The 25,333-nt window shown below is 33.3% G+C and overlaps 3 protein-coding genes across 4 annotated transcripts; all 3 read right to left on the bottom strand.

Moving 5' to 3' along the window:
* Positions 1–1,277: 1,277 nt before the first annotated feature.
* LOC133678694 (2-oxoglutarate and iron-dependent oxygenase domain-containing protein CP2-like) lies at positions 1,278–7,642 on the bottom strand. 2 transcript variants are annotated; one of them, XM_062101144.1, is made up of 9 exons: positions 6,942–7,642; positions 5,765–5,812; positions 4,896–5,072; positions 4,606–4,756; positions 4,389–4,475; positions 3,485–3,609; positions 2,355–2,473; positions 2,064–2,175; positions 1,278–1,657 (listed from the first exon to the last, which is right to left on the bottom strand). In XM_062101144.1, the coding sequence occupies exons 1-9, from the start codon at positions 7,233–7,235 to the stop codon at positions 1,646–1,648; spliced, it is 1,125 nt and encodes a 374-aa protein (XP_061957128.1). In that variant the 5' UTR covers positions 7,236–7,642; the 3' UTR covers positions 1,278–1,645. The 2 variants fall into 2 exon arrangements, with proteins under 2 accessions (XP_061957128.1, XP_061957127.1); XM_062101143.1 differs by having other exon boundaries at positions 1,278–1,668; positions 6,942–7,640.
* Positions 7,643–13,309: 5,667 nt separating this feature from the next.
* LOC133678717 (T-complex protein 1 subunit delta-like) lies at positions 13,310–15,223 on the bottom strand. The gene has a single exon (XM_062101181.1). It carries the CDS (start codon positions 15,072–15,074, stop codon positions 13,479–13,481), a length of 1,596 nt encoding a protein of 531 aa, XP_061957165.1. The 5' UTR covers positions 15,075–15,223; the 3' UTR covers positions 13,310–13,478.
* Positions 15,224–22,872: 7,649 nt separating this feature from the next.
* Positions 22,873–24,776, bottom strand: LOC133678827 (palmitoyl-acyl carrier protein thioesterase, chloroplastic-like). The gene is made up of 6 exons (XM_062101343.1): positions 24,402–24,776; positions 24,176–24,309; positions 23,949–24,062; positions 23,697–23,865; positions 23,448–23,516; positions 22,873–23,359 (listed from the first exon to the last, which is right to left on the bottom strand). The coding sequence occupies exons 1-6, from the start codon at positions 24,774–24,776 to the stop codon at positions 23,063–23,065; spliced, it is 1,158 nt and encodes a 385-aa protein (XP_061957327.1). The 3' UTR covers positions 22,873–23,062.
* Positions 24,777–25,333: the final 557 nt, after the last annotated feature.

Raw genomic sequence — 25,333 nt, 5'->3', positions numbered from 1 at the left:
TTTCTATGGCTTCCTGAACATGCAACATTAGGTAAAATATCATCAGAACAAAATTAGGATTGCAATCAAATTTTGCAAATGCTACGTCATCATGCGATCTTCTTTTAATGTAATTATGTAGTGTCATTGATTAATGTTAAACACTAGTTTTTTTAATAAAACACAATATCTGAGAATTGTTTTTTGGATTTTTTTTATTTTACTGAGTCGGACCGGTCCAACACATTTAGGTTTGGGTCAAACCAAGTCCAGCCATGAATAGTAGAGACACTCTCCACTGTTCACTTTGTAGAACAGTGGAGAGCAGCCCAAACAAAGGGGAAGGGGAAGGGGAAGAGCAGTGCGACAGTAATGGATTGAGGGACAGTGGAAACGCTAGAGGCTGGTCACTCTCCACTATTCACTTTGCAGAACAGTGGAGAGCAGCCCAAACAAAAGAGAAGGAGAAGGGAAAGGGGAAGAGTAGCGCGGCGGTGATGGACTGAAGGACGGTGGAAAAGCCAGAGGCTGGTCACTCTTCACTATTCACATTGCAAAATAGTGGAGAATGCAGAAGACAGACAAAGGAGAAGGAGAAGGGAAAGAGTAGCGCGGCAGGGGGGACGACGGAGTCTAGTGGTGAAAGGGAGCTGCTCTCCACTGATGGACGGTGATCCTTCTTTTTTTCCTCTGTTTTTGCATTTCTCCTTCGCTCTTTCTTAAGGCCTCCTGTCTACAAAAATAAACTAAGTAGAAACATAACATTGCGAAAAGCATGTAGAAATAACTTCTACAAAACTGAGTTTTGAATGCATTTTATGATGGGGGCCCCGCATGAAAATTATGTTATGTTTTGTAACCAAATAAGATAAAATCACAGTTACATAAAAAAGCCACCACAAACGCATAGCCAAACAGGGATGGCAACTCTGATGCTGGTAGTTTTACAATTTGCTTGGATTTTTATTTTATTTTTTTTATCTATAATGAAAATATTTTATGTAGTGAAAATAAATAGATTTGGATTTTTATTTTATTTTTTAAATTGAAAAATATTTAATGATATTGTTAATGAAAAGTATCCTTATTGCTCTAAAAAAAATTATGATAAATTGTTTCTCAAAAGAAATTTTAATTTTCCTCCTTTACATGCCCCTTCCAAATTTTAACTTTTCAGTCGAGTTTTTGGGGGGATTTACAATGCTAAAAGAATTAAAATTACCCAATCAAATTGAAAAAAGAAAAACCCATTCTGCTAACCAAATACCATGCAATTGCTTTCGCTACAAACCAATAGCTCAGAGAAAATGCTCAGTTTTATTAAACATTTTGTAAATGATCAAGTTACAGAATTATTGGCATTGCTAACTGTGGTTCCAAATACCAAGACTACCCCTAAATATGGTGCTACGAACTGTTAATTTACGATTACTAACATCAGATCAGTCCTAAATCTTTTTACAAAATGTGCAGGCATATACTGTAATCTGCTACAAGCAGGTTCATCTCATGCAGTTCACATAATTTGGACATTCAAGGTTCCACCATGTCATGGTAAGCTGGAGCACAAAACTGAACTTCAAAAGATTTACCAACGGCGGTGCATAGAGATCTGGAGCTACACAAGTCTACAATTACAACTGAATGAACAGCTCACGCTACGGACTCACCATCCTGCCTGAGTAACTCCTATAAAAGATCAACTCGTATAAGCATCAATCCAATACTTAAGTCTAGCATCACGGACAAATGGATGTGCACATATGGCAAATTGAAAAACAAAAACCTTTCTCGGTTTTGAGAGTCTCTTCTAGTTGCTATGGTGATTTTCATCACCAGAGGACCAAAATACCCTAAGTAACTTCCGAAAAAACAAGTCACCTCTTGAATGGATAATGCCTATTTCTTTAGAGGCCCCGGGATTAGAAATGTCATAGTCAAATTGATGCTATTCCCTCTTATGTTATGTCCAAGGAAAAGTATTTTAGCTGTTATGCATGGATTACATATTTTTATAACCTCCCTGAGCTCTGGAATTGAACATAGAAATTGCAGAAATGAAATAATTTCAAGACTAAAATTACCGATTTAGTGGCAGCGATGAATGCTCGCTGCCTTCCCTTCTTTTCTCGTGTGCACTCTCCACACCAACTCGAGAAATCTTTTTGATATTTCCTGATCTCTCTGAAGACCGAACTGTATAGAGACAACACAGTGCATTTTGAGGATATAAAATGCCTTATGATTGCAAGTAAAAGTAAAGTTCAATGTGAGAAGCCTATTACTCCTTCAATCTCTCATATTGAAGTGTAACCAAGTTATTTTTTTTCCTGATGTCATGCGATATAAGATTTACATGCAAAAAAAGGAAATACCTTCTGCACCACAGGAGTAAATTGATCCTATGACCAGATGTTGTGGCCCTAACACCATGCCTATGACGACCAAGATGAAGCACAGCTCCACCAGGAACATGAGAATAATAAAAAATTTCCTGCTTCCAATGAAAATGCTCCATAAAAAATACAGAAAAATATAGAACTCCGAAGAAAAATTAGAGCTATTAACAATACAGAATTGCACAAATTCTGCACTAAGAAACCATCTAGCCTGGTCGTGAATAATAGAAAGGCAAATACTGGTTTTTAAGGGATCAGAATATAAATACCAGATGACACATTCTAATTTCAAAATTCAAGTGCATGTTAGCAATTTAATTAGCTTAGCCATCTGCATGCCAAATGATTCTAAATGATCAAGTGAAATAGAAGTGTCCACAAATCTAGTTTTCAATTTTCCAGATGAAAAGAAGTTAGATAAAATGGAAGGCACATCTTTTTCCATCTTCCTGACAAATTGCAATAGAGAGTTTCCGGGTGCATAAAGATTCAAAATTATCCCCCCACCCAACAAGAATAAAAATTGGAGGGGGCGAGGGAAAAATAAATTCAAAATGGGAAAACCCTGTTCAGCAATCTCAGCTGACTCTATCCTAGGTCTTTCAAGTTGGCTAGCATACAAATTCGAAAGATTAAACATAATAAAAAAACTCTTCGGTGTAACTGAGAAATATGACATCATATATCATTCAAAAGTGACATCAACCAATTTGACATGCTGTGTACCAAACTGATAGTATCTACTTTTCTCATCCTGATTAGAAATCAAAGTCTTGATGTAGAGAAGTCATAATGATGATGATGATGATGATGATGATGATAGGCATGAATGACAAGAGCTACAATCTGGAACAGCTGCAAATCTTTCAACAATCTGCTGATTAAGGAATAGTCTTATGATTGACAACTTATACATGCAAACAAACAAAAGTATTTAGAAGGAACAGCGTACAAACATGGAGAATTAAAAACAGAATCCAATGGCTGTCTGGTTGCAAGCATAAATCTAAGGAAAGTTTTCCTTCTAAAGATAGATATGTTCAAGTCTTAGCTTTGTATTGTGCCAACCCACTTAAAACAGTATTCCACATTAAAGACTAGCATACCTCTGGCTGACTTCCAGTATTTACATGTTTATCACATCGTGTGCCCCGGAAAAACAATTCTCCTCCAGAAAATTGCTTGCCCAAGCAAACATTCAAAGTTACTTCAGAGTCATCCACGTGAAAGCCTACAAATATAAAATTATACAGAGTTTGACAGGTTGTGCAATCAAATACAAGTGCATCTATGTTGTCTTTTCTAATTTTTCCTTTCTTTGTGTGTGTCTGCGTGTATAATTACTCATCAATGAAGTTAATATAGAGACTTTGACAAGAAGGATATATCTATCTACGTGAAGCTATGAATAAAAGAATACAGAAAAAGTGAACTTAAGAAAACTCAAACACCTAATTTACCAGGCTGGTGACAGTCGTAAACTTCATGGTTGGTGGACTTAAGAAAATTAAACAACAAAATACAATCACTTTCTAAATTATTCAACACCAACAAGGAGAGTGGTATGACAATCTTTATGCCAACCAATGTCTAACACACAAGTGCAAATGCATCAGCTAAGATATAAGCACCTTTACAACACAAACCAAATGGCCACGAATGACCACAGCATGGTTCACAGATGGACTAGATGAAGACAATACAAGCACATTATTAATAAAAAAAAATATACAGGCATACATGGTACACCTATTGATGCAAACACATTCGCAGATTCAAGAACAGATTCTGACTAGACCACGTAGTAGAATACAGATTGCAACTAATATAGCTACACTACAGCCCACAGTCAAGCATGTTTAGAGTCACAATTGTCAGAAAATGTTTGACTAACCTACAAGCCACAAACCAATTGGTGATGCATCGTGCAAAAAAAAATCTAAAAAGAAAGCAATAGAAAACCTTCACAAATATTAGTTGACAAAGGAATACAGCGAATAAGGCACACACCTAAGTCAACATCCCAATCTTTGCCATATTCAACAACAAAACCATGATGAGAATCCAAAGTTGCCCCACCAACTTCACGAAAAAAAACTGCACAAGAGACGGAGGCAGGGAAAATGATCATATAATCTGTTATTTTGACGAATTAGAATACAGAAAAAGATTAAACTTCCAGAAAACATATGATGCAGCTTATCTGGTATCAGAACATACGCATCACCTTTAGATATAGGACGGATAAAACCATCCATAAGCTTGTCAAGCATTGTTTCAAGGCCAAAATCATCAAGAACAGCTCCATATTTGTTCATCGTATTTGGTCGCATGACTCGAAATTTTGTATCATTAACCCATGCCTCAAAATTTTCAACCTGGAAAATCACATTAAATAAGAGAATGCAAGAGAGTAGATGGCAAACAAGGCATTTTTCTTCCCTTTTTTTTTTTTTGGCGGGGGGGGGGGGGGGGGGGGGGGATTTCAAGTGTGCAATTACATGCTGTGCTATTCACCTCTGCTACTAGTAATTCGCAAAAGCGTGGCTGAAGCATCTCAAATGTGAGCACGCCAGGAGAGGCTTCTGATATGATGCTTCTAAGGCTTTCTTCTGTGTTATCATTGATTGCTTTCATAAAGGACGGGACAAAGAAAGTTACAGGGTGCATTGAGTATAACTCTCTTTTCAAAGGCTGCACAAATATGACAGAGGATATAAGGCAGACAGAGTTTTACTTGATGGCAGCATTCATGAAGTATAAACATAAAAATCAACTCCTAGGTCCCCAACTTCATTTCTTCAAAAGGCTCAGAATTTGCATCTTAGACAGAGAACAAAAAGATTGTATATACAATACAAAATATCTCAGTCTATTCACCTCACTACCATCTTCAGATAGACCTAACCTCTCACTCTCAGCATTTTCTCGCTCTTTGACCACTTTCAAGAGATGAATGCTCTGAAAAATGCCTTTTTCCCTATGTTATATAATCTTCATAACAAGCAAACTACAAATTGTCAAGAGATAGTCGCAAAACAATTCATATCAGTTATTAAAAAGAAAAGAATCACAAGAATCGGTATTGCCGATAACCAGTAGCATTCTACATGGCAGAGAGGGCTAATTTGAGTAAGCAGAAATCTCAATTTTCATAAGAAAGGCTTCTCTTATTTTCCTAGAAAGGAGATGGACAACGCGGCAAGTTATAAAAGGGGTATACCACATGATGACCATTTAAAAACTTCTTGCAGCTCTGCCTCCAGCCAATGAGCACATAACTTCAGTGAGGAGAAACAGGGGAAAACAAACTTAAAATCCTACAGTCCTCCACCTCCACACTAGTAGAGTATGAAAAGGTAAACAAGTGCTATCATGTCTCATACCTTATAATGTGATATTATCTTCTGCCTGTATTCTCTATGTTTCTGTGCCTGATAAAGACATCAGAATAAGAAAAAAAAAGTTATCTGGTATTTCATAAGCAGTTATTTACCTCATCTTTATAAAATATAACTACAGTGGACCACAACCAGAAATATCAAGCCATAAAAATGCATAATGCAATCTTCCCACATCAATGCCCCAGAAGAGAGGAACCCTTCCCAGCCTTGGAGTAAAAGATATTCTCAAACACTCATCCCAATCCCCAAGGAATTCTGGAATTATAAACACTAATCCCAAGTATCAGCATTATTTTTTAAAATAAGTATAGAGTCCTATTATTAGGTTACTTTCAGTTACTGCTCAGCCAATGTTTGAACCTAACAAATTTTCCTTAGTTCCAGTAACTAGGAGTATTTTGAAATTTTCCAAAATCTGATAGAAATCATATGCAGAACATGTCTACATTTCTTAGGTTGGCTTTATATATGTTTCCCTGGTTTATTTTGAAACACAGAGGAGCATCCAGAGGGTACAGGCTTTGAGCTAATTGCAGGAGAAAAAAATGAAAAACTTCCATTGCCACTTTAGCATGCCAAGAATAATAGCAAAGGTGAACAAAAAAAGTAAAAGAAGGGTGACATGAACTGATTTGAAATGCACAACAAGAGCACATTCAGCAGCATTGACTATGTTGAATTGGTAAAAGATAATTTAGCAACAAAACGACTCAAAGTTCAGCCCCAAACAGAATAGAATGAAAATGCAGCCAAACCCAACTAATTTTTCTTTCTGAACTGAAACTCAAACAGTTTGGAATTGGGATTTGATTGATTCATTACTTGATCCCATCATGTTATCAGTATTCCTAATTTGGAGGTTTTTTTACTTACAAGACAAATTTAATCTTCTATACGTAATCTCTGTAATTCCAGAGTGAAAATTAGTCTCAGAAATTACAAAAGTTTCTTCCTCTGGAATCTAAGGGCATTATAGTCATTTTCCAAAGCCATATGCCCGTTAGAAAATTGAAAATTGAAATGAAGAGAAAGCAAAACCCTAGCAATGCAGTTTCACTTTCCTTTATCTTCCCAAGGAAAGAGAAATCAAACAGGATTTTCAAAAAAGAATAAAATCAGAAAATCAAACTACTTGAAGCTGTGTTAATTCGAACATTACTCTGGTTCGCTCTCCATGAGGCAAATACTTCAATAGAATATCTCTCATGAACTTCACTTTCTCTTCTCTGCTATCACTAAGCATATTAGGCGGCAAGTATTTCTCCAGCGACCTAAAAACCGAAGGACTGAAGTCCAGTTGTAGATCTTCATAGCTCTCTGGCGTATGATCCTTGTTAGGGTGTAATCTCAGCCTCTGACTCGGCACCATCACTGGAGCTGTTTTTTTATCCTGTAACACCACTCCGTTTCCTCCTCCGGTAACCGGAGGCGATTCCCGGCTATCTCCTGACATGCTGAAGGTCAGACTGTGGAGGTTTGGAGAGGGTTAGCGCTTTGCTTCACTGCATGGAGGGTGAAACGGTAATTTCGAAGATAAACGGTGTTTGTTTGGTGGTGCCGGTTATGAACGTGAAATGAGAGTTTTTGTTGTTGCTGTTAGGGTTTGGTAAGGGGGTTACTGTATTTTTATGATTTTGAGAGCACTGATACGCGCTATTCTCGGAGCGTAAATTGAACGAAATTGGGTTGGGGGCAAGGATGTCAAAATCGCGAGTTTACAGTTGACACCGATTTTACGAGTTTTGATGCTATAGAGACCTGCTCTCTTTGATTTGCTTGCTTGCTTGATTGCTTGCCAGCTGTTTCTTTTGATGCTTTCTAATCCCAATAAAACATTCTGCCCCTCTGACAGTGTGACCAGAGGGTCTGTGCTGATTCTTCAGCTTTGCTTTATAATCCTTCGGGGGCCACCTATTTCATTTGTTTTTATACCTTTTTTTTTTTTCTTCCTCTTAATTTCTCTTCATGCTTCTTTTATTCTCCTGATGTTGCAAAATATTTAATGTTCCGAATTATGTGTTTGTTTTTCTAAAATATTATTTTTATTCTACATTTTTCATTTTTTAAAGAGTTGTAAAATTTTATTATTTAATGGAAAAAAAATATATATATATATATACACACATAGAGAGAGAGAGAGAGAAATAGAGAGTTAATTGCTTATAATCTTTAAGAAATATCATTATTTAACTATTCATCTACATTATCTCATTATTATTGTTTAGGGATTTTTAAGTTAAATTATATATAAACTTTTATTTGAATTATATATTTTAAGATATTTGAATTTTTGTATTATTTATTTTACTTTTATCTTAATTATGTTATATTTTAATTTATAATTTGGTTGAAATTGTCTATATAATTAGTTAAAACAATTACTTATAATTTTATGATTTTACAATCTAATTTTACGATATGAATTTACGTTGTATTTTCCATGTCATATTAAAAAAGTATTTTTGACAACCTTGGTCGGCATTACTTATCCTCCATCATCCCTATCATAACCCATTTTTAGATTCCTCCCAAATTTACCTTTTTCCTTCTAAAAATAAAATAATAATAATAACAACAACAAAGATTAGCAACTTAGAAAAAGCAGGTTGAGAATGATTTCAAATGTATAGAGAAATCAAACTGGAGTTTTGGACATAAATGGAAGCCCAATCGTAACCCATTGTACTCAAGACTAAAGAGACGATCTAGATTCAATGTCAAATTAAATGATTATTGGATGAATCTGCATAAAAATTAAGTTAATGGAATTAGTTAGACAATTAATAGCCGAATTTGATTTAATCATTGGCCAAATTAAAGCTTTAATTATGTTTAAAAATTAATTTGGGTCAAATTAAAAGATTTAATTAGATGCAAGGACGTAATTATATTTTTAATGGACCAAATTAATTTTATTAAGGATTTAATTGGTAAAAAATTAAGTTCGGAAGCCCAAATTGAGCTTAATCGAGAAGATTGGAATTTTAGAGAACTAAACTTAATTTTTACGAAGTCAATTGATTGAAATCAATGATAAAATTATAAGAAAATCAAAGTTTATGGTTAATTAAAGGTCAAATTCAAGACATTCACAACCAAGAACCTTTTTGAAAAAAATGTTAAACTTCGAGGACTCAATTTGGTTGCAAACATGGGTGAAATCGAAGCAAATTAAAAGTTAAATGGTCAGTTGAAGATCAATTTGCATAAATTCAAAACCAATAATCAAAATGAAAAGGCATTGAACTTTAGGGTTGATATTTGAGTTTGGTAAAAGTAAATTTGCATAAAATTAAAAACTTGAAGTCAATTAGGGATGTAATTAAAAGAAATCAAAATACAAAGGACTAAATTGAGTTTTAGTCAAATCCCAAATTAAAACCTTAAGGATGTTAAAACGGTGTTATTTCATTTAAATAAAACAGTGCGTTTTGACCCAAATAGTTTGTTTCGGTACAAAACGACGTCGTTTTGACCAACATAAAAAACAAGGGGAGTGCCAAACAACCTGTCGTCTAACCATTGTTCATCATCTTCAACCTTTTATACCCGAAAAAAATGTTTGGGTGGCTACTTTTCAAAGACATTTAATGTTTCATCTCTCCACCAAACAAGACAAACAAAACATTACTCTCATGGCCTGACACCGTTCTACACCCCCAGTGTGATTCTTATTGGTTGGTCGCCTCCGTAGCTTCCATGATACCGCCTTAAAAAGGCTGGTTTGATTAGCCTTTGTAGCCCAAATTTGCAGTTTGTGATGACGACTTTTAGCCAATGATTGAGATCCCTCATGTTTGAATCAAAAGCCAGGATTTATCCACAAAAAAGATTATATGTATCTCTTTCGATCCTTATAAATAGGGGTGAATTTCATACAAAAAAGAAGGAGAAATCCGAAGGGAAAGTAAGCTAAAAATTAGCCTTTTCACACCTTTTTTTAGATGCCTAACCAGCCACCTTTCTCTTTATTGTACCCTCTTGGCGAGAGCGCAATGTCGTGACGACAATTCAAGGGTGGTGTCTTTCATTTATATTTTTTATCCTTATATTAAAAGTAAATAATATTTCTTTCCAAAAATAATAATAAAATATTTTTTAAATATAGACCATAGTCCTTTGAAATTTTACAAACTTGTTGTAAATCCAATGAAATATTTTTAAAAAACAATGCCAAAGATGATTTAATTTTCTTTAAAAAAAAGGATGCTCGAAATTTAGGATTTTTGGCTATATGTAAAATTACAAAAATATATTTTTATATATAATTTTTTTAGGCTTTGTTTGGTTAAAGAAGAAATTGTAACATAACATAACAAAATAAACCTAAAGGGTGTTTTACCAAACACAACCTTAAGCCATAAGACCTTTTGTCAAAAAAGTGGCAAAAACCAAACAGGGTATAAAACCCTTTTTTTTTACCTGACCGGGTTGACTCACTTCGGTTTACCCAAAATCTTTGATTCGACCATAAACCAAACAAAATAATTCTAGTTAGACTAAAAAACAGACCAAAAATGAAACCAAAGAAAAAAAATGGATTAAACTTGCCCAAAAAAAAAACTTAAACAAAACGGATCAAATACATAAAAAAATGAAGAAAAACGAAGAACAATATCAGGAGCCGAACAAAACCCAACAATATAGACTCGAATTCAAACCAGATTTGGTCATATAAAAAGCACATACTTGTTGAAAATCATTCAAAGAACAAGAATCTAACATTCAATCTTTTCGATTTTCACTAAAAATGCACGCTTTTAGCGAAATAAGTTTTGGTTCAAAATCGAAACCCAAGGTTTAAAATCTATTTTAAACATGTTACTTATGCAAATAAACATTAGATTGCTTGTTAATAATGCCCAACAAAGTGTTATGAGAAAAGAAAATGACCAAAACTTGTCTAAATCATGTAACTAAAGCAATGTTCGTGGGGAGAACATAAAGAAACCCAAAAACTAAAACCCAACAACCGAGATTTTCAAATCAGACCCAAAATGGACAAACCAAAGACATATACATGTTGGAAATCATGCAAAATTCAATAATCAAGCGTCCATTTACTTTAATTTTCAATGAATCAACACGGTTTGGCAAAAAAAAAATGTCAGTACCAAAACCAAGCTAACATATTTATACATAATTAAAACATGTTAGTGGTGCGAATGTATTATAGATTATTGCCTACTTAAGTCCAAAGAATAGTTCTGGGCAAAGAAATGAAATGAAATTGGTCCAAATCATGCAGCTAAGACAATGTTCTTCGTAAGAACATGAAGAACATTGTCAACCAAAACTCAATCACGTGTCAAAAATAGAACAACTGACAAGCCTTTAAAATTGATATTTTTGGCTTCTAAAACATGTTTTATTTATCCAAACAAGTCACACTAACATGCACAAACATATTTGAACAAAAAACAATAACAAAAAATATCAAGCTTGAGGTACCAAATCCAAAACAACAATAACTTAACACAATCTATATGTTCATGCAATATGGATTCAAAATCAGCTTTTTTGAACCCATTTTGTGCATAAACATGCATAACAAAGCTATTGTAAACACCTTTGCATCAACATGCATAAGCTAGGTCAAAACACAAACAAAAACAATATTATGTACCAAAACAAACTTAAAACAACAACAAATATGAATAAAAACATAAGAAACTTCAAAAATAACAATATTAAAATGAACATTACAACAACAAAGAGGTGAACAGAACATTATTTGTTAAGCATTCCAAACCTTTTTGCTATGCTTTCTAAACATAAATATATAACAAAAACAAATTAAAAACAATTAAAGCAGGCCACAAGGGCATGCTTTTAGATTGGAAAGATAACTAGAATATCTATTTTCCTTTATTTTTTAGCCCCTATCCTATTTTAGGAGGGTATTTATAGGGTTTTTAGAAGAATTTTGAATCTATTATTGACCCTTGATAAGAACCTATGAGAAGCCTTTGAGTATGAACATAAGAAAAGAAAGCTGGTTTTTTTACATAATTAGGTTTGAACTCTGGATGATTGAGTTGCTCACTATCAAGACTTCGTCGGAGAAATTCTGATGTCATTGTCACACGAGACTACTTGTAGTTGATAGAGGGGACGAACTTATTTCATTTGAATCCAACCTTGCTCCATTTGAAAGTCTGTACCTTCACATTCATTCGTTTGAGGTTGCCAACTTGACCAGCCAAAACTGTCAAAGCTGACTAAATTGTCCAATTGTAAGGCTTTTTTTTAAAAGAAATTATGATGTCATTGTTACCTTTTCTCCCACCTGATATTGCAACGACCTTTAAAAATTTCATATGAAAAGAACAAATATCTGATTTCTTGTTCTTATAGGGAAAGGTCTTATTTAAAAAATCATCACCTAGTATTATGGTCACTATGAACCCTAACTGGTCAACAGAGATTATATGGTTCTAGATTGGTTACGCAAAAAAGAAGATATTCTCATCCCTTAAGCGTTCTACCTAAGGTAGACTGCATTATTGGTTTTGTCTTGAATTGATTAGGATTTGTTGTATTATGCTTTTAATGGTTTACTTATAATATTCATAACTTTGACGTCAGTAAATATTTAATTACAAATATTTCCAACTCTAGCGTTAATAAATATTACGTGAAAGAAAAAAAATGGTGTTGCTGACTTTGATGTCCATGAACATTGGGGATCTGAATAATTCTCAATTCTAGTGTTGATATTCGTAACTCTGACATTAGTAAATACAGAGAATATTTCTAATTTTGACATTAATAAATATGAATATTCATGACTCTGGTACCAATAAATAAACTAGTAAAATTTGAATATCAATGAGCCTGGCACTACTACAACATTAATATGCTAATTTAATTGTTTTTTCATTTCATTTCATTTTATAATTAATTGCCTTTCCATATTGATGGGTCTTATAACTATGGATTTGTACTAGTACTTGTTTCAAAAAAATTTCACACTTTTTCCATTATTCGTTGCCTACAGTTCCTCTTTCAAATCAGATTGTGTACATTATTCTTATTCTTCTTAGGGCTGCTTAAAGAAACTCTTTGAAGCTTAAAAGAGTCTAAATCGTGATGAGGCATTGCAAAGATCAATATATAGTGGATAATCCATCTGTAGATTACCACCAGCAAAACTAGATCTTTTAGGAGCTACAGAATTGAACATTCAAGTTTACATGTGAATACTTAAGCTGAGCGTCCTCTACAGAGACACAACGAAAAGCTTCCTATCAACCTGCTTATACCATCTCAAAAAAGCTTGAAAATTGAGCTCGCAAGTTACATTTAGTACTAGGTTTTACAATTTACACAAACATAAACTGCCGCAAAGATTGCCATCCAAGTTGATATAATCTCAATAATAGAATAATCTATTCAGCATCACACCTGATGCAATATGCAAATTAAATACGATGATCTATTTAGATCAAAAGTCAGGAAAGCTAGATGCAGGGGACAAAAAAGACTAAAAAAATCTCCAAATAAAGTATCCCAAAACAAATCAAATGTCAACCAACGAAATTCTTTAACCATAACTCATCACTAAGATTGTTCCTGAGGAAAATTAAAAACAAAAGGAAAAACAGCCCCATTCCTAAGAGGCTCAAACCACAAATTCATGACAGCCTAGCGACTAAACACGGATAGCCTAACACATTTCATCTTCAATTTCAATCTACCTGACAGTAACAATGTCGTCGATCTTCAATAACATCCGGACACACTCTGTTGCCAGTGTCATGGCACTTGTACTGACAAGCAGAGGCTGCACCACGTTCTCCTCCAAAATATTCGTGATCTGCCCCTTCCTCACATTGATTCCTGTATTGATCTCTCCTTGAGCATGCCTATTCCTCAGTTCAGTCACAATAGTAATTGGGTTCAATCCTGCATTCTCTGCTAAAGTATATGGAATGACCTCAAGTGCCTCTGCAAATGACTTCACACAGTATCCTTCCATCCCGTGAAGCACCTTTGACCATGCCCCAAGCTGCCGTGACAGCTCAATCTCCGGAGCCCCACCACCAGCAATCAAAAAACGCTTACTCACCAAACACCTAACGACACACAATGCATCGTGCAAACTCCGCTCTGCCTCATCAAGAACCAAATGATTAGACCCACGTACAAGTACCGTGGTAGTCCTTCCCATATCCTTAATCCCAGTAATCTTCACAATCTTTCCATCTCCAAGTGAAACCTCCTCAACAAGATTGGCATAACCCAGCTTTTCCACTTTGAAATGCTCAATATTTGCAATAGGCAAACAGTTCAAAGTCTTAGTAATGAACTCAATCTCATCCCTCTCCACATCCTTGATCACCAGAATCTTCGCTTTTGCCAAATAATGCAAAGACAAATCTGTCACCGCATCCCTCAAAATACTCTTCTGAATCAACAACACATTACACCCAGTAGCCTTAATCTTCTTAATCATACCCAATATATAATTCCTCTCTTCCTTCAGAATCCTGTCCATTTGTGCATAATCAGAAACCACAATACTCTGCTCAATATCAGTCTTTGGTGGGGAAATCTGAAACTGGATAACTGCAATCTTCGCATTCTCAACACGTGTAGGCCCACCTGCAGCATGACTCACTTTCTTATCAAAAACCAAACCCCTAACCATCTCCGTATCATCCACGGTTCCACCAAGCTTTTTCACTATCTTAATATCCCTAAGATCAACTAAATCAGGCTTCGCAGGATCCACAACAGACAAAACAGCTTCAACGGCTAAGGGAGCTAGCAATGATGAATACTGACTAACTACTTTACTGTTTAATGACGTACTAGCGGATTTAATTAACGAGTCACGGTCCGTTAACTCTAACGGCACAGCCATTGCAGTTAAAACATCGACAGCTTTAATTGAAGCTTTATGCAATGAATCGGAGATAACAGTTGGGTGGATACCAGAGGAGAGGAGAGTAAGGCACTGCTTAAGCAACGATCCGGCGATGACAACGACGGTGGTGGTGCCGTCACCAGCAGCGGTGTCTTGAGATTTAGATAGTTCAACGAGCATCTTCGCAGCAGGTTGAAGAACCTCCATCTTGTTAACAATGGTGGCGCCGTCGTTGGTGATGATGACTTCGCCGCTCGCCGTTGAAATCATTTTGTCCATTCCTTTAGGACCAAGACTGGTTCTGATGGCGTCAGCCACCGCGCACGCCGCCTTGATGTTGGCATGGCGGATGTCTTCTTTCCGCTTGTTGTCGATGTAGGACTCAGTTTTGGAAGATCTAGGAGCGGAGACAGCTGCCATTGAATGGTTTGTTTGAAACCCTAACCCTAATTCAGTGGTGTGAGAGTGTAAAATAAGTAGGCAGGTAGGGGTAAAAGTGGGAGAGATCAAACCTAGGGAGTGAGGGAGAGAGTGGTTCTGTGGTAAAATGAAATGAAAAGTTGGGGTTTTGAGATGGCCAAGCGAGTAATCGACGGTTTTTTTTTAAAAAGAAAATGGAGAAATGTTTTTTCCTTTTCTTTTTTAATGAAACGGTGGTGTTTTGTTTTACGGATGGACTTCAAGTCATTTTAATTTTAATTTTTTTTATTGAAAATTAAGTAAAATGTTTTTTTTTGTTTTTATAAAATAAAAAATTACAAAATGATAAATATTAAAGAAAATAAATGATAAAAAAACTAAGAATGTACATTAATCACTGGATCATAGCATTAAAGTGAGATTCATGTTGCAGGACTCACTAATCCAAGATTTACATGTATTTTTAGACCTTTCTTATGGTATATTTTTAATATTTAATATTATTTAAAAAATATTAGAGAAACATTATAGTTTTAAATATAGCGATGGTTTACTTAACTCACTTACAAGTAGAAGAATTATTTACTTGGAGATATTATAATTAAATTGCCTTTAAACTTATGGCATGATAAAATAAAGTTTAGATTATTTAAAAATAATTTTTTTTATAATTTGAATGATATTTTTTTCTTCTTCAATGAACAAGTATTTTTTTTTTATTGAAAATATACAAAATAACTTTTTTAGGATTCATTGAATGATTATACTTGACAATTTGAAATCACTTATATTTAAAAGGTGATAATATATCTTTTGAGCAACGATTTGTTGCCATATTAGTAACTAGCATAATTATGATGTAATTCGTTAAGTTACATAGCAGTAAGATTAGATATGTTGTACACGCGTTATCACGAGCCAAACAATTGTTTTTTAATATAAAAGAAATAATGGGTTAAAAAAATTTAAATTCTAAGTCATTGGTTAAATTAATAATTTAAATATTTATGAAAAAAACACACAATAGTAAATAAACTAAAAAAAAAATGAAAAGAAATGAAGAATCACATCCGAGCCTCTTCGGATTATTAAACAACTCAATACTAATCTAATTGAAGGAGAATCGGGAAAAAAATATAAAAGAAATAATGGGTTAAAAAAATTTAAATTCTAAGTCATTGGTTAAATTAACAATTTAAATATTTATGAAAAAAACACACAATAGTAAATAAACTAAAAAAAACAATGAAAAGAAATGAAGAATCGCATCCGAGCCTCTTCGGATTATTAAACAACTTAATACTAATCTAATTGAAGGAAAATCGGGAAAAAAAAAGTCAAACTACAAAAAAAAACCAACTTAAAAAGGGAAAAAAAACCAAGCAAATCTAGACAAACCTCCTAAACTTGGTTCAGTCTAAAAAATTACAACTTGTTAAATTATAAACTCGAGTTCAATCAAGAAGTTTAAATGTCATCCAATTTAATTTTGATGGATGAAATCATTTAAAAAACTATTAATAAAAAAAACTTACAAAAGAAAACGAACAACAAAAAAAATAAAGCTAAAATCTAATAGGAAAAAACCCAATGAGGATGAAATCCAATAAAAAAACATTATCACAAAGAAAAAAAAATGTAATTAAAAGAATTAGGACCAAACCTGAAAGATTAAAAAATCATAAGGGTGAAATTAAAAATCATTTGTAATATGTAGATTATTTATAAATTAAAAAAATGATGGGGGTGAAATAAAAAAGTAATTGTTGAGGGCTAACCCAATAGAATCAAACAAAAAAACAAAAAGAAAACAAAAGTTAAAAAAAAGGATAACAAATAAGACAACAACAATTTAGAAAAAAAAACAGGGCAAACCTCTTAAACCTGGTCTAATCTTTAAATGTCGCATCCCGTGAATTTTTTTTATCCATATTCAATCAGAAAACATAATTCTCAACCAATTTAATTTTGAATGATGAGATTGTTTGAAAGGTATTAATTAAAAAAACCCTGCAATAACAAAAAAAAATAAGAGGATAAAATTTAATAGGAAAAACCTAAGGAGGATGCAATTTAATGAAAAAAATAAAAAATAATCCCAAATAAAATAAATATCAATTAAAAAAATAATGACCAAATTCTAAAAATTAAAAAAAATCATAAAGGATGGAATTGAAAACATTCGTAAAAAGCAAGTAAACCCAAACAAACATCGTAAACATGACTAAATCTTAAAAAACTCATAATCTATGAAACCCTGGAATGGGGTCCTATCAAGAAGTTTATTATAAGTTAATTTAAAAATATAAATTTAAAAAACTTGTGAAAAAAAAAGATAACAAAAAAAACCTTGAGCGAACTTGACAGCCAACCTAGATCAACAAATCAAACACATGACCTACGACATGTAATTGGAATGTCCTTATAAATAGGAAAACAAAAAAAAACACTAGCAAAAAAAATATTATAAAAATGCTTTAAAAAAAACAGAAGTTGACTCGAGCTAAACCTTTAGATCTATTACTTAAGTCATGATATTGGGGTGACCTCCAATAAAGGCAAACCTAAAAAAAAAATAAAGAAGCAAGATTCTTAATCAAGCAAATATTGAGGGATGAAATTGAGAAAAAAAATCAATAAAAAAAACAATGGAAAAAATAGAAATTAAAAGAATTAGGACTAAATTTAACATAAAAATTAAATATCTTAGGACAAATTAAATAAAATTCCATGTTCAAGGATGAAATTGTACAAAACAAATCCATTAAGAAAATGATTAAAAAATAACTATTAAAAGAATTATGACCAAATTTGACATAAAAATTAAATGAAATAAATGCCTAGGGGTGAAATTGAAAAAAAAACAAATTCATCAAAAAAATGATTTAAAATAAAACAAATAGAAATTAAAAGAATAAAGACCAAATTTATAAACAAATAAAAAAATCAAATGAGTAGGGATGATATTGAAAATAAAATCCAATTAGAAACAATCAATATAAATAAAACAATTGCAAATAAGAGAAGAGGGTCTGAATCAAAAGAAAAAAATAAATTGATGGGCTAGTATGAATTTTTGGATGGCCAACACATAATCCAAGGAAGAAATAGAAGGAAAAGAAAGAAAGAAAAGAAAAATAATTTGAGGTCAAACCATGCTGAATCTCCATACATGCGTCAATCATAGAGAAAGTGGATGTCGAGACGAATCAAATGATGCGGCGGAATCACGGTTATAACTGTTGGAGCTAGTTGCATGTGGCGGCCTAGCGGCTAACACATACGAGACACGTGTCATCAGCTTTTTCCTCTTTTTTTTTTGTGAGCAAAAACCAAAAATTCTCTTAAGACTAAACAATATCAACAAACAAAATCTTAGTAAAATTACAACCAAGCCCTTGAATTCAAGGATAATAAATTTGAATTGTAACGGTAATGTAATTATTCATTTGTTCTATAAAAATTGAAAATATGAAAACACCCTTGTGCAGAAGGCATTAGATTATTTTATTAAAGGGTTACATTAATAATTTTACCATGCATTTAAAAATCCAATTACCAAAATAACCCTATACAATCCTTAAAAGACATTTATATCATGGTAAAAAGATCATCCTACCCCCAAAACCAAGACAAAAGACAAAATAATCAAGGGATAAAAAAGTCATGACACTATTGTAATAAATAGTGTTTTGTGTATTGGGACACATAAAAAACCCTAAGAGAATTAGTGTTTTGGATAATAAACTATAATGATATAATAAATAAAAGTATTTGATAATATTATAACTTGAAGACACTATAATTACAATGATTTTAAATATTATTAATAGTATAGTTAGTTTACCATTTTTTTTCCAACTAAACTCAAGGCATCGATAGTTCAGATTTCATCAAAAGATAAAACTTATTTTATTTAAAGAAAAAAAAAATAAGAGATTAAGATTTTGTTAATTGATTTAAGTTATTTTTTAACTTTTAACTCATAGAAAAATAATAAATAAATTTGGTTAGAAATAAATTTTAACTTAAATAAAAAATTTGTTATAAAATTTTTTATTTAATGAAATGTTCAAACTTTCAACTTTTCATGTATAAATTCTAACTAACAAATGAGAGGCTCACAAGTGTTAAGCAACTTAGCCTTATTAGCCTTTGTAATGTCTTTTGCAAACTCATTACAAAAGTGCTAGTGAATAGGTTGCGACCACACTTAGATGAACTAATTGGCCTTTTATAGAGCAGTTTTATTCCTAGACGCAGTAATACTCATAATACATTGGTGGTTCAAGAAGTGATGCACTATATGCATTAGTCCAAAAGCAAGTTTGGTACCTTAGCTGTGAAAATTGACTTAGAGAAGGTTTATGATAGGGTGAATTGGGATTTCTTGCAGACCACTTTAGAGGACTTCGGTTTCCCTATCGATACTATGACTCTGATCATGTTTTGTGTTCGTTCCTCCTTTTTAACTCTCCTTTGAAATGGATCTAAGCTTCCCTCATTTTCTCTGACATATCGTCTTAAGGAAGGGGATTTAATTTCTTTACACTTTGTTTGTGCTTTGTATGGAGAAATTGGCTTGTTTAATAACAAAGAAAGTCTCGGAAAAGACTTGGCAACTAATTCATATTTTGAGAGGAGGTCCAAGTATCTCTTATTTTTTGTGGATGATCTCATGTTATTTTCTAAAGCCAATACAACTTAGATGCAGACTATGACTAGTGTGCTAGCATATTTTTGTAATGCTTCTGGTCTAAAGGCTAACCTTGAGAAGTTGAGGGTGATGTGTTCAAAAAATATCTGGAGACAAGTAAAACATGAGATCTTCCAATTATCAACAATTAAATTTGCAAGCAAACTAGTAAGTATCTCGGATTTCCATTAATCTAGAAGAGAGTTAAATGGTCTGATTTTAGTTTCATTTTGGACAGGATTCGATAGAAGTTTTTGGATTGGAATAGAAGGTTGCTAAACAAGGCGGGGAGAGTTATCTTAGCTAGAGTAGTATTATCATTTATCTCCACTTATGTTATACAGATTTTTTAGCTCCCTCAATCTATATGTAATGGTATTAATAGGCTAATTAAGAGGTTTATTTGAGGAAGAACAAATGGAGATAAAGGTGTACACCTGGTTAAATGGGAGTCTGTATCATGCCCAAGGAAATTTAATGGCCTGGGAATTAGAGAGACAATAACTACTAGCATTGCTCTATTAGGAAACAAGCTTATAATGTTTTTTTTTTTATTGTAGGAATAAAGTGTGGGTTAATATTTATTGTCATAAAAAATTTATTTAAGGAAAATGCTTCCCCAAATTCTTCCTTTATGTGGTAATCCATTCTTAAAGCCTTCTCCCACATGCATGAAGGCTTCATTTATAACCTGACCAAAGAGGACCTTTTGATTTGGTATGAGTTGTGGCTTGAAGATTTGGTATGAGTTGTGGCTTGAAGAAAGGCCATTATGAAACTTAATTGATTATATGAATGTGATGGATGGTGATCTTAAAGTTAAAGATCTTTGGTTCAATCGAACTTGAGACTTTAGTAAGGTGGTCACACATATTCTCGAGCTTATCAAGCAATGCATTATGGCAATCCCCATCCTTTTATTTTATGTTATTGATGAAATAAAACAATTGTTCTCATAAGCTGAGATATAAGGATACCTTGAACTAATATGTAGGTACTTGTCATAAGACATGTACATTGAACTGGCCCGTATGAAAATTCTATATGGAAAGATCACCTATTTTTATGGAAAGGCTCACGTGACAATTGTGTAAGTGATTTTTAGACTTGAGATCATTAAGTTATTTTATATAGAGAATATTATGCTTTGATTATGTTACATATTATCTTAATCGAGGTAATGAAAGAGCAAACATTAGGTATAACATGAACTATATGAAGGTACTTGAGTGATCAAGGGAGCATTCATCACCCTAGGTGAATTAGAAAAAAAATATTACATATGTTCTTAAATAATATTGACTGAGAAATCCTTAGATAAGGTGGAATGAGTTTTGAAAAGAATTTCAAATCTTATTTAAACGATCAATGACTATTATGTAGAAAACAAACATGATTTAACATGGAAGACATACTTCATGCTTTAGTGTTAAATTGAAACATTATTGACATAATGATATTAATTACACTAAGAAAACGGTCATCGAGAGGTTAAGTCAAATTACTAATGACTTTTTTAATATTTAAAGGATCATGAAACGTTGCTAGACTTGATCTTCAAATATAAATTAATCAACTATTGAATTGATAATAAATTAAATTGTTTAATTTATTTAATTATATTTAACTAGAATTATAATTTATATTTGAGCCATCATATTATGAACCTAATGGGTCACACACATTAAGAATCATTAGTCAGAAATTAAACTAGGATGATTTAATTAAGTATAACTTGATTAAAATATATTTTAAAAATTAAGAAGTAGAATATAATTAATACAAAGATTATATTTCTAGACCTAGAAAAATCAAGCAAGGAATTGATTGAGTTAATTTCTAAAATTATCTTGAATTAATATATGTATATTATTCAAGAGGAAAATTGATATTTTGCCAATTTATAAGGTTTTTTAGATTTTTCTATAAATAATAAGTCATGCCTTTTATTTTTTAGTTGTTGTATGTTAGAAAAAAAAACTACATAAGTCATAAAATAGAGAGCTATGACTCTAGACATAACAACTCCTCTCTTTTAAATAGGGATTTAAGAAATTTCTCACTAGTAATTCGTGTGAATTATTGTTCGAAACCATACAATTAAATAACTTGTGATTTGCGACAACCTAACTTTTAAAAAATTAATCAAAGTCGATAAAAATCAGATCTTCAAATAATAAATTTCTATATAACTCTAGATCTCTAGATTTATCTAAAAAAATTTTAAATACTCTTTAATAATTTTATTTTATTATTTCTGCAGCGTAATGTAATATTGAGTAACCCACCACAAACCACAAAGATCTCATCTATCCTTATATATTGCAGAATTAATTGAAGGGCCACTGTCACTCTTCTTCAGACTACTGTCAGAAGGACATAATCATTCTTAACAAAAGAAGAGCAACTGAGGATTCGTTTGTAAACAAAAAATGTACACTAAATTCATCCATCTATTTTCCCTCGATGTTTGGTAACTGATGTCATAGATGGTAGAGCTTCAGCAGCAGAACCTTCGCCCACCTTTTGGCATTGGATGGTGTGGTCAGCTTTCACAGCTTCGGAGACGGAAAGCTGTGCTGTGAGATCTTATGAGTTTCTCAGAATAGTTGCAGAGTCTTGTAGGTAAACATAATTCTCATCCATTGTTCAACAAACCATATTGATTAAGATATAAATGATATCTATTCTTTGGTCCTTGATATAAAAGGTATTTCCAAGCATGACTTTATTTTCCTTTATATATATATATATTTATTTTATTTCTGATCGAGTTAAATACATGTTGCTAGGATTGGATATCATGATATTGTGATTTTCATTTCACAGTTTAATTTATAAAAAATGTGGAATATATTAAATTAACAATTCAATGTTAATGGTAACCAAATTGATGACTAATTAAAATTGAATATTTTATTTTCGGGGATAAAATTGCTTCTTTCAAATTAAAATGAAGAGAATGGCATGGTTTTTTTCATGGATTGTCATTAATTTTAAAATGTAAAATCAAGCTAAGTAGCTGTCACGTTGAACACCTGATAATGAATGTAATTAATCAAAGCAACTACTCGTAGCTATTAAATGACAACTAGCCAACGAACACGGTAGACAAAGCATGCTAAGCCCGCCCTCGTGTATGTCACTATGTCCTATACCTGGTTCCTATCTAGGCTGTACTGGAAGTCTTAACATTCTTGTCTGCTAGAATTTTTATGTAATGACAGTTGCTACCATATATAATAGCCTAGCAGCTCTTCTTGGCATGAGCTCACTAGGTACCAAGTGCAGTCTAGAGTTTTCTTCTCCAAATGGTTCGACCTCGAACAATCTCTTCACTTTCCTTATCTCCTGTAATCTGTAGAAGATGGGTGTATGCTTTGAATGATTTGCTGTGTTTACCATCCTGAAATAAAACTGACGCTAGTGAATCTCCATTGTCAACATTTCTGTCTTGATGTCTTTCTTCAAAACTCTCTTCTTCAGGTTTGCACAGTGATTCAACCACGTCTGAACTGCTGCATTCCCTTCTATACTCCAGAGTCATCCTGGTTAGCTGATAGTTCTCCAAAAACTTGTGTGGGATGGTCTGTATAGAAAGCGAGGATTAGAATTCTCATGTTCGGCTATCCAGATTTTGTAATGAGATTGGTTTGCCAGGATGATTATGTCTTTACCTCCAGCATCCAATTAACGTACTTAACATTGTTCACATGGTGATTCATATCCAAGTCACTTCTCTTGGGCTACATAGACAGCAGGCAACTTATCAGCATATTCCTGAGCCTAGAATCTAGATTGAGGGCAAAAGCAGGATCGCTTCGTTGTTTGATTGTGCTTATATTAATGTTTTCTAGACCGAGAAAATTGTATGGCTATGATGTCCGAAGTCTATTTTTGATATTGAAGGTAATATACTAGATCACCTTCAAGTTGCTGTTTGTAAATTTGGCATTCGTATCCAGCTTGTATATTTTTTCAGGAATTTCTTCTTCAAATGCTTTATTTTCTATAAACCAAGGTGAAATCTCAGCTCTGACTACTTCTGGCATCTTTGAAAGCCGTCTAGTTTGTTGGTTCATCATCACCCAAGTACTGTTTCAGATTTGCAACGCCTTAGTAGAGAAAACCAAGGGAACCTTGAAAGAAAGAATGAGGATGTTCAGAGTCATATATACCTTGTAGCCCGAACTAAGACTTCTCCGGTGACATCACTTCTGATAAGCCAATCTCGCCGCATTCCATTTTTCCCTGATGCCCCGACCCATGTGTCAACCTCCATTACTTCACCCCTGCAAAAAACAGTTAGCTTCTCAAGTATCCACGTTTTTAACTCACCAAAATGTGACTAGAACTATGCGAGTCAATGCATCAATAATCTTCTTCCGTACAAGTGACGGCTTACCAGATGGGATATTCATCAACTTGAACTTGCATCCTTGTTACAACCCATATGAGGTTATTCCTTGCCATGCCATGTGTGGCACCAAATCCATCACCTAGTAGTCCAGATACCCACACATGGTTCAAAGCTGTTTCCTGCATACTCACGAGAATTTCAAAGTGAAATGTTTTAGAATGCTCTCAGTAATCTTCACAAAGACACAAAATGTTTCTGTCAAGTAGTTAACCTGAAGAAGGTTGAGAATGCTTTCCAATGTTGCAGTTTTATCAGCACCGACTTCATATGACCTTATAACAACAGTCTGTCTGTACCGAACACCCCCTTCAGTGATGATCCCTTGACGAAATGGATCAACCAACTGTTTCTCGGTTGGGATATTTTGTCGACATTTAGTTTCACTGACACGAGTCAATTCTGTAACAGATGCAGCTGAGACAATTCTTCTTTGCTTGCCAGTTACAGAACTTGCTCTGGACAATGCCTTTCCCTTGAAAGCCACTGTTGCAGTCCCATTCACTTCAGTTTTCCACTTTGTGTTATGTTTTGGAGTGCTATGAGAGCATGAAGTCGGACATAGAGCTAGATTATAGAGGGCATTCATTTCTTTCTTTCTTTCTTTTGTTTCTTTCTTGATTTGGACTACGTTCAACGGCTTTTATAGCTAGAGCTGGAAGAAAGTAACAAAGAGATGCACCTAGTATTTTGGAATGTTTGGTTTTTTCTTATGCCTTTTGCTGTCCTAAAGCAAAATTGCGTGCATGCTTACAGGTAGAATAAATTAGAGATGTGGATTTCCTAGCACAAATTAAGAATCTTTTTACGGGCTGTACGTACATTGTGGTTGGTAGTTGAGAAGGAAATGCTTACATTCATATTAGTTCTGTGATTTTGAAGTAAGTAATCTTTGAATCGATCGATAAAGAGAGTGGCAACATTGCGGCTTCGGGAATTTGGAACCATTCTATGAGAGATACGAGAATTTTCTTGCGTGTTTTTGAGGAATCGAGATAGGATGGTATTGTTAGCTGCAAAGGTAGCAATCGACAAAAGTTGTTGGGTTTGGATCTGTGGTAAGGGCCAAACTATGTGATGTTTGCATGTCTTGACCTTTTCCATGTTGGATACTACGTCTCGAGGAGGAAAATAACACAAGAAGAA

Source organism: Populus nigra, chromosome 18 (genome assembly GCF_951802175.1).
Source record: "Populus nigra chromosome 18, ddPopNigr1.1, whole genome shotgun sequence".
Lineage (NCBI taxonomy): Eukaryota > Viridiplantae > Streptophyta > Magnoliopsida > Malpighiales > Salicaceae > Populus > Populus nigra.
This window is presented reverse-complemented; position numbering and strand designations above follow the sequence as displayed.

Excerpts from the sequence above, each read along its gene's own strand:
- LOC133678717 (XM_062101181.1), bottom strand. The coding sequence starts at position 15,074 with ATGGCAGCTGTCTCCGCTCCTAGATCTTCCAAAACTGAGTCCTACATC.
- LOC133678827 (XM_062101343.1), bottom strand. The coding sequence starts at position 24,776 with ATGAATGCCCTCTATAATCTAGCTCTATGTCCGACTTCATGCTCTCAT. Across the intron at positions 24,310-24,401 it reads GCATTCTCAACCTTCTTCAG|GAAACAGCTTTGAACCATGT; the intron begins GTTAACTACTTG and ends GTGAGTATGCAG. Across the intron at positions 23,360-23,447 it reads ACGTTAATTGGATGCTGGAG|ACCATCCCACACAAGTTTTT; the intron begins GTAAAGACATAA and ends CTTTCTATACAG.
- LOC133678694 (XM_062101143.1), bottom strand. The coding sequence starts at position 7,235 with ATGTCAGGAGATAGCCGGGAATCGCCTCCGGTTACCGGAGGAGGAAAC. Across the intron at positions 2,176-2,354 it reads TTACTCCTGTGGTGCAGAAG|TTCGGTCTTCAGAGAGATCA; the intron begins GTATTTCCTTTT and ends GTCTCTATACAG. Across the intron at positions 1,669-2,063 it reads TCATCGCTGCCACTAAATCG|GAGTTACTCAGGCAGGATGG; the intron begins GTAATTTTAGTC and ends GATCTTTTATAG.